The sequence below is a fragment of the Lepus europaeus genome, unplaced genomic scaffold (assembly GCF_033115175.1).
Source record: "Lepus europaeus isolate LE1 unplaced genomic scaffold, mLepTim1.pri SCAFFOLD_119, whole genome shotgun sequence".
NCBI classification, from domain to species: domain Eukaryota; kingdom Metazoa; phylum Chordata; class Mammalia; order Lagomorpha; family Leporidae; genus Lepus; species Lepus europaeus.
In genome coordinates, this window is record NW_026909031.1 from 110,329 (window position 1) to 123,475 (window position 13,147).

The 13,147-nt window shown below is 37.8% G+C and overlaps 1 protein-coding gene across 1 annotated transcript in view; it reads right to left on the reverse strand.

Moving 5' to 3' along the window:
• Nucleotides 1-13,147, reverse strand: part of LOC133754504 (ankyrin repeat domain-containing protein 26-like) — a 133,189-nt gene that overhangs the window by 20,820 nt on the left and 99,222 nt on the right. Inside the window, 2 exon segments of the mRNA XM_062184966.1 lie at nt 4,976-5,204; nt 7,251-7,369. Coding sequence (XP_062040950.1) covers nt 4,976-5,204; nt 7,251-7,369 — 348 coding nt within the window.

Consider the following 13,147-nt stretch of genomic DNA (forward strand, 5'->3'; position numbering starts at 1 on the left):
TGACCTCATCTTGTTTGCTTATCAAAGCTTCAAATCCCTCTAGAAGGAGTAGCTTATATTCCTCCAATTCTTTAAAAATGGCTTCCTGAGGAGCTTTCATTTTGGAGAGTTTAGATATCCCAACATGGATTCTGTGTTCTTTTGGTATACTTCTTGAAATGTCATCACTCTCCATTAGATACTCTGAACTTTTTTGACATGATGCTTTTTTCTAAAGCAAAATAAAAAGGCAATTTAAAAAATCACTAAAATATATATTAATGTTTTTATTTCTTTTAGTTTTGAATCAGTGATTCTGAAATTTTAAAGTAAGAAACAAGCCAAAGTTTAAAATATTTATCTTCAATACACATTGACTGAAATTTGAATTATAATGAAAATAATACCATTATTACATTACTACTCATGTAAATTAGTTATCAAAGAATATAAGCATTGATTAAAAGTGAATAGCAATTAAAGCAACTCAAACTATACTATAATTCCTAAATTACAATTTTCCCCTTGAGGTTAATGAGAAATCACAATTCAGAGGATAAAAGTGTATGATGTGATCTGCGTACTTTTGTGAATGAAAATGTTTCAGTCAATGAAACTGACTTGTCATTATTTGATGTTTTCCACAAAATAAGGGCACATATTAAACAACAGCAAGAGAAAATCTTGATGGAGTTTCCCTGGTGCTGAATGGAGAAGGAGTCATTTCCCTCAAATAAAACCATTAACTGATACTTAAAAGTCGTACATTTAGAGCATGTCTACAAACCCTTTGACAATTTTTCCATGAAATTTTCTCTCCTGAATGTGAGCTGGACAAAGCAATGTGTATCTAGTGAACAGAATAGGGCACACATGCTGAGTGACTTTTGCTAGGCTGTAAAATGTGATGCTGCTTCCACCTGAATTTCTTAAGCAAACTCAGACTTAGAAATTAGCAACCCAAAGACGAGAAAGTGAAACAACATATTGATATTCCAACTGACATCCCAGGTAAGGTAAAAAAAAAAGCAACTATCAACACCAAACAAAGCTGGCATTGTGTACAGTATATTGAGCTGCTGGCTGTGATGCTGGAATTCCATACTGGAGCACTGCTTCAACTCCTTGGTGTTCTGCTTCTGGTTCAGCTCCCTACAAATGTGCCTGAGAGGGCAACAGAAGGTGGTGCCCCAGATACACTAGATGGTGACACTAGATACAGGGAGTTGTAACTTTAGGAAATTGAAACAAAGACTAAAATAGGTTAAATGTCTTCAGACCAGAGGGAGGTGGAAGCTCAAAGGGCCTACAAAAGAGGAAGAATGAAAACCAAAAGGACATCAAAGAGACTGTGTGGAAACTTGAGGTTTTGAAGGAATTGTCAAAAAAGGATACCAAGACCTGGAAGACAAGGGTCCCATTCTTCAGGAAGCTGAAAGTAAAACTGATGTGAGAGAGAAACTAAAGGAAGACTACCAAATTTAAAGGAGTTGTGACTTATTGGGTTCAAGTATCTAAATCCATATATGTGAATTACAGCATCTCCACATAAGAAATCAGCATGCAATTGTAAAAAAAAAAAAAAAGTAAAATAAAAGGTGGTTTCTGGAATAAAATCAAATCCAGAGTGCTGCTAGGCAAACAGGATCCAGAGATAAAGCAAAGATGATGACTGTACAATGGACAATAAAACTTCAGAAAAACTTTAGGTGCTGCCTCAAATCACCGTATGGGTCTTAGGAATTAAAGAACATTCATGATACTGTCCTATTCTGGCTCCTCTGGAAGCCCAAGGTGAAGAGTTTATGTCAAAAAGATTTGTGGGAGTGGGCATCAGAGTGCTTTTGTTTTTCACTTGCCTATTGCTCCTGAGTCTACCATTCTGCCAATGTAGGCACCGGAAGGAAGCAGGATGGCTCAAGTAATTGAGTTCCTATAAATCATGTGGGACTCCTAGCTTGAGTTCCCAGCTCTCAGCTTTGGTCTCACATGAGATCTGGTTATTTTAGGAGTAAACCAGTCAATGGGAATGCTTTGTGTGCTCTTTATCTTGCTCTCACTCACACACTCTCTCTCCCCTAACTTCTTCTTTCTCTCAGTTAAGATGAAATTTTCAAAAGGCAGTATTTCTGAATATTTATCGTCTAATAAGATGAACTTCAATAAAATCACAGGAGGCTCCATTTTTCCAGAGGGCTGTATTAGAAAATTCAGTAGTTACTAGTTTGCAATAAAATAGAGAGACGTTAAGAATTAAAGGACTCCTCTAACCTTGGAAGTTTGTTTTCTCTCTTTTTTTTTTTTTTGACAGGCAGAGTGGACAGTGAGAGAGAGAGAGACAGAGAGAAAGGTCTTCCTTTACCATTGGTTCACCCTCCAATGGCCACCACGGCTGGCACACCACGCTGATCCGAAGGCAGGAGCCAGGTGCTTCTCCTGGTCTCCCATGGGGTGCAGGGCCCAAGCACTTGGGTCATCCTCCACTGCACTCCTGGGCCACAGCAGAGAGCTGGCCTGGAAGAGGGACAACCAGGACAGAATAAAGTGCCCTGTCTGGGACTAGAACCCAGTGTGCTGGCACCGCAAAGTGGAGGATTAGCCTATTGAGCCTCAGTGCTGACCCCTTGGAAGTTTTAAAGGGAAGAAGCAGGCTGAGTAACTTGCCAGTTGCAAACCATGGTCATTTCTTTTTAAGTGGGAGGAGCAGTTAAAAAAAAATAGGTCTGAGGGCAATTTCTGCTGGTTTTAAAACATGCTCAATAGTTCTTTAATATTTATCCCCTAAACAAGGTAGAATATAGACCAATAGTAGTAACTAAGTGAAAATGAATGGAATATGGTAAAGGTGATGCTATGTGACTTCAACATGAGGATAAAAGGCTCTCTATCTCAATTATTCTTGGAAGCCAGGCCCTATGTTTTCAGGAGGCTCAAGTCACCATGACAACCTGGGTTTTTCAGAGAGGCTATTCAGTCCCTGCCATATGAAAGATGCAGCCAAGAACCATTATCAACAAACACACTGTTATCAACAAATCTTCAAATTATTCTAGTTTCCAGTCTTCCAGCAATTGAATTACTACTAGTGATTTTGAATCATGCAATGATGTGCTGCTGGCACTCTGGCCTCAGAATCAGCCCTTAAGGTATTTGGATCTGGCTTAAAAACCCATGACAGTTCCTCAGACATGGAAAGCCAAGACATTGTGGCAAAAAATGACCTAAATGAAAGATCTCTGTGAGTGAGATCTCGGTGGAAAGAAGGGATCATTAAAGAAGGAGGTACCTTTCTCTGATGGGAAGGGAGAACTTCCAGTTTGATTATGGCCTTGTCTAAATAACATCAGAGTTTGTGGACTCAAGAGGCTTCCATAGCCTTGGCAGCTCATGATGAGAGCCTCAGGTGATCACTGATGTCATAAATAAGAGTGTCAATTGTTAAATCAAAAACAGGAGTCACTGTACACTTATTCCCCTCTTAGGATCTGTCTTTAATGTGTTGTACTATGAGAATTAATGGTAAAAATATTCTTCAAACAGTTCTTTATACTTTGTGCATCTGTGTGGGTGAATGTTGAAATCTTTACTTAGTATATACTAAGTTGATCTTCTGTATATAAAGATAAATAAAAATGAATCTTAATGAAGAATGGGATGGGAGAGGGAGTGGAATAGGAGATGGGATGGTTTGCAGGTGGGAGGGTGGTTATGGGGGGAAAACTGCTATAATCCAAAAGCTGTAGTTTTGAAATTTATATTTGTTACATAAAAGTTTTCTAAAAAAATGATGTGCTGGTTGCCTTTAATTCGTTGGCAAGGGTGTAAGAAAAAAAGGATCAAGAGCATGCCCCTTTAATAGGAAAAGGTATAATTTAAAGCCATCTTTTTCACTGGAATCAAGCCTAGCAACATAAAAATAATTAATTTCATTGGAGATGGGACTGTGAAGCTTTGTACAAGATTCTTGGGAAGAAAATAGTCAATTCAGTTTGGTGGTAATTGTTATTTCAAGACATGATTCATTCATGCCATATACATTATCAACCATTCAAGCAATGGCAAGATAGAAATACCAGAATTTCATTTCAAAAACCAAAATAAAACCTTCACTTAAGAAATAAAAACTGATGAGACATTTCCCAGCTATAGAGATACTTTACAAGCATTAGCATGGCAATGCATTATTAGTAAATGGGGATTTTCTTTTTTATGGAAGAAAATGCAAAAAACTTAAAAGTTAATCTTATTTATTATTACAGGTTTACATACTTCACAAAAAAGCACTTATATTGGATTTCTTTTTTTATTTTTCTATTTATAATTTTATTTTTTGTTTTTATTTTATAATCTTAAGTTTAAACTTACAATAAGTAAATAGTTCAACTAATAGTATGAAGAAAAGCAGAGACAAGGGTTGTAAACAGTCATCGAATCTCAAAATGTGAATTTCACTCCAACACATTACATTTTAGATACTCTATTAGTTACCACAGATCAGGGAAAATATATAGTATTTGTCATTTTAGGACTGGCTAATTTCATTAATTATAATGGTTTCCAGTTGCATCCATTTTTATACTGGATTTCTTTAAAAATCATTCATTTGTGATGAAATGTTTGGATGACATTGGTGAATTTAAAGAGGTAGAAAAATTCGATGTTGCAACAAAACATTAACAAATGCCTTGAACCACAGTCAGTGCAAATTCAGTTGGAAAATAAGCCAACGTATTCCAAACTACACCTTTAGTTACAGGGAAAGATATTCAATTTCTAAAAGCTAACATAAATGCAGCTTTTAGGAAATTTAAAATGTGCTCATTTGGTTCCATTTATTCTTTGAAGTAAAAAAGTCATACACTTATTTCCTTTCTATCTGATGAAGACAATTGTGAAAATTAGCATTTATCACTCAGTCACAATCAGTATTTCACCAAATCAAAAATGATTATATCATCAATCTGAAACCCAAAGGAAAAAAGACAACATATCTAACCATGCATGAGGAGTCCAGTGTGCGATTACGTGAAAGCTGTAGCTGTGAGGTAGGTATTCTCAAGTTTCTTTGTGGGACAAAGTTTCCTTCGCACATTAATCCACCATGAACATTCCCAACACTGGATGACGGTAGAGCAGGCCTCATAGTACTAGTGCTGGGTAAAGATTCATTCCTCTGTGTCTCCTCAAGAAATTCAGTTCTGACCACTGTTGATTTCTCATGCTCCCTGTGAAAATTGCAAGACAAATGCTTAGTATATCATTTTGTGCACTTACTAATGGTTTGTCTTTAAAAAGGCTGTAAGCATAAATGGACTGTCCCATTAAATAAAAGTATTTTAACACTAAAAATGTGTCAGGGCATACCTACTGTATGCAACTGATGTTTTCAAATTGCTCAAAATTAACAAAACATATTTCTAGTGGGTTGTAAACAACTGGTTCATACAAAGGCAGAGGGAGAGGAATGGTTATGAATGATATAGAGCTAATCAGGTAATGCTCCTTTCTGGGAGGTTCTACTTAAAGTTTCTTGTTGCCACTTGGTATACTCATATTTAAATGGTAGCTGTGTTAGCTAAGATACAGGATGATTTTCTTGATTATAATGACCATTTAACTATATACAAATATGTGAAAGCATCATATTGTGCATGCTGAATATTTCATAATTTTATAATTATATAAACATTTTATAATTTTTATGACAATATTTTATACTTTTTTATTAATGTAAAGAGAACAGATGTCATGTATTTCGTAAGTAAAATTCTAAGGAGATAAATGTATTTCACTCCTTCCTGCTCTCCCAAAAAACCATCTCCTCTCTTCATTACTTTTTTACACTTTTAGCAAAAACAAAATTTTAGTTTTTCAAAAGATTCATTTTATTGACTTCAAAGAGTTAGAGAGAGTGGTAGAGACACAGAGAGAGGGAGGTCTTCCATCCGCTGGTTCATTACCCAAATAACCCCAATGGAGAGAGCTGGGCCGATCCAAAGCCAGGAGCCAGAAGCTTCCTCCATGTCTCCCACGTGGGTGTAGGGGCTCAAGGACTTGGGCCTTCCTCTGCTGCTTTCCCAGGAGCAATAGCAGGGAGCTGAATTGGAAGTGGAGCAGCTGGGACTCAAATTGGCACCCATATAGGATGCCAGCCCTGCAGGCCTGGGTTAAAGCCGCTGCACCAAGGTGCTGTCCCCCACAAAAACATAATTTAACCCACTCTAGAATAACAGGCTTAATTCACCAGCAACCATAATATTTAACAAGTAAAAAGTAGAGAGACCACAGGTCCACAGGAAGATAAAGAAAGAATTAAAAACAACTGAATGACAAGATGTTCACTTCTTCCCATTGCTTATTATTTTTTTTGGAATTGTATATAAATTACCACATTGAGGTAAGCAGGCTATTTGTCTTTTTGGGACTGGCTTATTTCACTAAGCTTAATGTTTTCCCGTTGCATCCGTTTTCATTGCAAAAGAAGGGACATATTTCTGTTGAGTAAACCAGTTTAGATTTAAAATACCATCTCCCAAAGGCATTTTCAAGCACTTGCTATCAATAACCCTGTGCCTTTCACACATTTAACCAATTTCCTAGAGGGAAAAATAAGCTTTTCCCACATTGAGACATTTCAGAGCACCAAATTCTAAGAGAGAATGACAGAGTTGTTGGTTACCAAAGGAACTAAAGCCACTCCAGAGACAGTCCATTCCTAACACTGTTTGGAAAGCATCAGAGGGGGTGGGCCTTGCCCTTCCTGTCTTCTACAGACATAGTCCCCCAGAATGCCTGAGGTAGAATGCTAACCAGCCTGTGAGTTATACTTCCCCTCTTTTCCACGTTCATCTTTCTTTCTCAAGTAGAGGAGGAAAACTCAAAGAAGAGTTGGTTTTAAGACACCCTCCTGAGGTATTACCAATGATCACAGTCAAGGGAAGATAACTGAACAAGTGCCAGGTTGTGTCAAGACTTACAGAAGCACCACTAGCAGCAGCAGTAGCGGTAGTGGGAGTAGTAGCAGTAGGCAGCCCTGTGGGTTTAAGTTGTCATGTTCCCCCAAACACATGCACCTAACTTTTACATACATTTTTCTGTGCTAAAAAATAAGAGCATTTATTTTTCAAAATTATTCCTTAATTTGCAGAATTATTTTGTCTAGCTAGGTTTCACTTCATACTAATTTCAGGAAACTGTCTCACTAAAAAGTACGCCTAGGAGTCAAGTTAATGAACATCAGTTATTTTCTGTGATTCTGGGACTTGACTTACTTATTCAGGTTGCAAGTTAAGGTTTCTCCCACTTGCACGTGGAGTTGCCTGGGTTCCTCCAGTTCCCTATCCCATTCTTCCTGAGCAGCATGCTTTCTGGTGTGTTCCAATGTCTGCAACTAAAGGAAATTTAAAATATACATTTTTCAAATCATTTCTATCTGTATATTTATTTCCTCCACTTTTGACTAAGTGACACAGGGAATATTTTAAAGATATGAAAAAGAAGATTAAGATATTTAACTTCCATATCCCCTGAAGTAAACAATTATAACTAAAACTGAATCAGCTGTGTGTTGCTACTAATGTAATATCATTACACAAGACAATTAGAATCAAATTAACAACTTAAAATTGAACACTGTACATCTTTTAAATTGCACTTTTTCCTTGAGATTGAGACAATTACATCTCATAACATATAACACTAGTAGCATCGTGTGTATAGTTTTGGGAATGAAAATGACTTACTAATACTGTTTTATCATCTTTAGAGGCTTTTTACAAAATAGAACATACAGAGCAGCAACAACAAAAACTCAATAGGACTTCAATGCTACTGAGTTGGGAATAATGAATTTCTTCTAGATAAAGCCATTATCAAATTACTTTTACTAATTGAGTAATGTTTCAGATTTATAGTAGCATGTCTAATATTTTGGCATTTCTTCCATGAAGTTCCCTCTCCTGAATATGAGCAGACCATAATAATCGGTTGCTAGTACTTAGACTGCAGCACTGATGCTGAGTGAGTTTTGCCTGGTCAGAAAATGTGATTCAGCTTCCATTTTTATTTTTCTGGTAAAATTTATAAAGGACCCCAAGCAACAAGGCAAATCATCACATAGACTTCCAAAGTTAAACGCAGTTAAATGCGCAGCCAAAAGCCCGGTTCAATGCAATTAGGTGGACAAACAAGTTTTGGATGATTGTAGCCCCAGCTTCAAATCATCCCCAGCTGAGTGATGCTTATGCCTTGCTTAAATTGTAGATTCTGAAAAAAGAATATATTGAGAGAATAAATCATTTTTTAAAAAATTTATTTTATGTATTTGGAAGACAGAGTTACACAGAGAGATAGAGGCATAGAGAGAGAGGTCTTCCATCCACTAGTTCACTCCCCAGATGGCTGCAACAGCCAGAGCTGAGTCAATCTGAAGCCAGAAGCCAGAGCTTCTTCTAGGTTTCCCACATGGATGCAGGGCCCATGCACTTGGACTGTCTTCTGCTGTTTCCCAAGGAGCATTAACAGAGAGCTGGGTTGGAAGCAGAGTAGCTGGGACTCAAACCAGCACCCATATAGAATGCTGGTGCTGCAGTTTTGGGCTTTAACCCACTGCGCCACAGTACCAGCCCCATAAGTGATCTTTTCATGGCAGAGGGACAGAAAGTATGTGGTAGGAGGTAGCTTCTATATCCACTAGCCAAATCTCCCAATTCCAGGCCTGGAGAGTGGAACTCAGAACTCATTACAGTTGTCTCACGTAGGTGGCATGGAGCTGTACCTTGAAACCATCTTCTGTGCCTCCCAGGGCCTGTAGTGGCAGAATGTTGGCCTCTGATGCCAAAGCCAGAAGTCCAACTAAGATTCTGCTATATGAGATGTGAGAATCTCAACCTCTAGGTCAAACAGCTTTCCCAAAGAGATTCTCAGGTAGGTTGCTAGACACTTCTAGAAAACTGGCACAAACACCAATGCTAAAGGCAGGGGTTGCTATTTTGAAAATAAAAAATGGAACAAAGACTTAAACATGTCAGATGCCTTCAGACTAGAGGGTGGTTGCAGCCTAAAGGACCTAGGGAGGAGTAAGGATGGAAACCAAAAGGACTCTGAAGAGACTGTGAGTGGAAGCCTGAGGGCCCTTGAAGACATTTACAGGGAAGACTTCAAAGAGAAAATGATTCCAAAGCCTAGAAGGAAGGGGCCTCTTTTACACAACAGCTGACAGTAAAATTGATTTGAGAGGCAAAGCTAAAAGACGACTAACAAATATAAAGGAACTACAACTTACAGGGCTCAAGTATCTATCTGAATTACGACATCCCCACATATCAAATCTCTGTGTAATTCTACATGAGTGGTTTCTGGGAAAAAATAAAATGCAGAGTGCTACCAGGCAAATGTGGTATAAAGATGACACAAAGACTGAGACCATCACATATTGTCAAGGCCTCATAAAATCTTAAGGTGGTGCCTCAACATCACCTTAAGGACCTTAAAAGTTACAGAATATGCAAGGGATGTTCTATCCTGGAACACAGTGGTGCTGGCTCAAATAATTGGGTTCCAGACAGTCACAAAAGACATCTGGCTGGGGTTCCTAGCCCTCAAGCTTTGACTTCAACCCGGACCTGGTCAGATCTGGTGGCTGTGGTATTTGGGAACTGAATCAATGAATGGGAGCTTGTTTCTCTTTCTTTCTTTCTTTCTCTGTCTCCTTTTCTCTCCCCCTTCTCTAGAGCATTCACATAAATATTTAGCAACATAATATTTGTGAACATAGCTGGGGTAATGTCATGAACCCCAATGAACTTCGTAGGATACTCAAAAGCTTTTAAGAACTCTCACAGAAGAAATAATTTATACCATGCGTTAAAAGCAACAGAAAAAAAAACATGTGGCATATCACACTATGTAATACCACTCAGCCATAAACAGAATGAAATTCTGCATTTTGCCACAAAATGGATGCAATTAGAAACAATTATTCTCGATGAAATAAGCCCCCCCCCCTTTTTTTTACTTGTTGAATATTATGGTTAGTGGAGAATTAAGTGTATGGTAATAGAGTGGGTTAAAAGCATGAGTTTGTAAAAAAAAAAAAAAAGCTAGATGAAAAAGGGGCAGCCAGGACTAAAACCGGCACCCATATGGGATGCCAGTGCCGCAGGCAGAGGATTAATTACTGTGCCAGGTATCTGGCCCATAAACAGCTATTTTTGAAAGACTGGTTGTATTTTACATTCTAGATTCCCTAGAAACTTTTGTCCAAAAACTTGACTATTCAAGATATTCCAGGTTTAATTAAATCATATGCTACTAATGGGATTTTTGGAAAAATTCACATTTGATTCTTATTACATATTTCGTCTTCACCTGATTTCAGGATGAGATAAACAATATCATTTCTTAACCGTGTTTAGAAGTCTCATTTCTTTCCTTTGACATTAATGGCTTAACTTTAAACAAAGTTTACCTTTTCTATAAAATACAAACATTTACCATGTTTGATTCTTGTGTGTTTTTTTCTGTACTGTCCTATATGAATGCATGGCCTGATACACAGATAATTGTGGGGTCACATAGATGACTGTGCAACTCCCTGGCCCTAAATATGTTTTCCAAAGGTACAATTCAGTGCAATATTTTTGAGACATATCCAGGATGCTTTGTTTAGTTCTTCCACTGCTTTCATCCACAGCAGCAATAGCAATTAGTGATTAGACCTTTCTCTTGGCTCCTATAAGCCCACTTCACTTCTAAATGCAGTGACTGCTGGATGCCACTCAACCACTCTTTGTATTCCATTTCTAAGTCTGTCTCAAAAGTTCCTTAAGGCTCAATGCTTCACCTGAAGTTGCTTAATTTATACTCCTAGCCCTCACTGCATCGCTCAGGTCATTTCTTACTTCTCTTTCATTCCTCATAGGTTAAATCTTCAACTATACCCACATAAACCATTACCTGATGGAGATTACCTTTGCAGACAACTAGTCTAGTACATTTGCTAATGATTCTAAAGGGTGTGTCTTTGATCCTAGTGTTGTTTTCTAATATTGATACTAGATATGTTAGGATGTTGACCAGCATGCTTCATGTTGAAATTCTTTTCTAATGCAAGACTTTTCAAAGGCATCAAATTCTGGGTCACTTCCATTTTCGTTGGAATCCCCTCTGCCATAGATACAACTTTAGCAGTCTGTTGAGGTTCTTTTCAGACATAAACCTAACTATATTATTTGGAGGCCTGAGTCAGATATCTCTATTTCCCAATCCAAATTCTTCACTTCCAAATTGTGCCCATAAAATATATCAACCCAAGTACTCTCTGGTAGATGAGAACCTCCATTCGTGAGATGAGAACCTTCTGGAAAATTAGTTGCTATTGAGTTGGTCAAAATGCCATCGATTATTATACTTTTGACAGAGAGGGTACCCTTGAAAGTGACTAATAATTCTATGCCATATCCCTAAGTCATTTCTACAGGAATTTACAGAAAATACCTCAAGAATTATGAACAAGCTTAATAGCCATTGCACACTGATATGAATTGAATAAAGTAAGCCTGTGCAAAGGTTGATGATCACAGTAGGGTAAAGCTTGTTTTTAAACATGCAATCATAGTAGCACTATATCACTCTGCAAAGCCATGTCATAGTAGTCATTTTTATCTTTTCTCTTACAACCATTTGCTTTTAAAAATCCAGAGTAAGTATATTGCATGGTGAAAATAAAGCTTCCACAATAATTTAGTATCCATGCTTGATGAGGAATTAAATTTATAGTATCAAAATAACTCATTATCAAGGACTCACTGAAGAGTTATGATTACAGTTGGAATTCAGAATCATAGATCTATCATTACTCAACTTTCATGGCAGTGTAAAAGACGTTAACAATATAAGCAAAGACACCAAAAGATAGCCACACACCAGTTTTCAGATAACATATTTTGGAGTACCCAAAAGGATAGATATAACTAGAATAACTATCAATGGATAAAGAGAGATACAAAATGTACTATGAATACAGTAATGACTTTACATTGCATTTTTTTTATTTTTATTTTTTAGTTTTGACAGGCAGAGTGGACAGTAGAGAGAGACAGAGAGAAAGGTTTTCCTTTTGCCATTGGTTCACCCTCCAATGGCCGCCGCGGTAGGTGTGCTGCGGAGAGCGCACCACGCTGATCCGATGGCAGGAGCCAGGTGCTTCTCCTGGTCTCCCATGGGGTGCAGGGCCCAAGCACTTGGGCCATCCTCCACTGCACTCCCGGGCCATAGCAGAGAGCTGGCCTGGAAGAGGGGCAACCAGGAAAAAATCCGGTGCCCCAGCCGGGACTAGAACCCGGTGTGCCGGCGCTGCAAGGCGGAAGATTAGCCTGTTGATCCACAGCGCCAGCCCTATTTTAATGTCTTCTTAACTATCTTCAATATATACGAGGAAAAATGACATGCATATCAGATATTTTCCTCTGAGTTACATTTCTATTTAGAGAAGATTATCTCCTATGAAAAAACAAAATGCTATGTAAAACTAAGGGTCACATTGCTATGCACAAAGTAGCTGACAAGTACTGAAAACAGTTATGCCTGTAAGAGATAAACATGTCACAGAATGAAAAGCTTATTGAAAAAAGGGAAATTTGGGCCTCGATCTGCATAAACAAGCTAAGATGTACAGGAACTAAAAGAAAGAGTGGACAGCGCAAAGAAAAGTGGAGAGATGGGAAACAGGTACAGTTAAGCCAGAGATGGATAGAATCCAATTGCAAGGAGGAAAACACTAATTCTCACAAAATTACTCGCAAATGAATGCTCAAAGCAGCACTAACAGTAGTCAAAAAGTAGAAACCACCTAAATGTTAATCCACTGATGAACTGGGTAATTTATACAACAGAATAGTATTACATTATATAATACAAGAATATTTGACAATAAAAAAAGTAGTAACACAAGCTACAACATGGCAAACCCAGAAAATACCTAAATACAAGAAGCCAGTCATAAAGAACCGCACGCTGTAGGACCCTATTTATATGAAATGTCTCCTTGGAGACCCGAGAAAAATTTGATTGCCCAGGACTAGGGAAGATAGAGGAGTTGATTGGTGATGAGTAACTGGTATAAGGTTTTTTTCTAGGTTGCTAAGCATGTGCTAAAGTTAATAGTTGT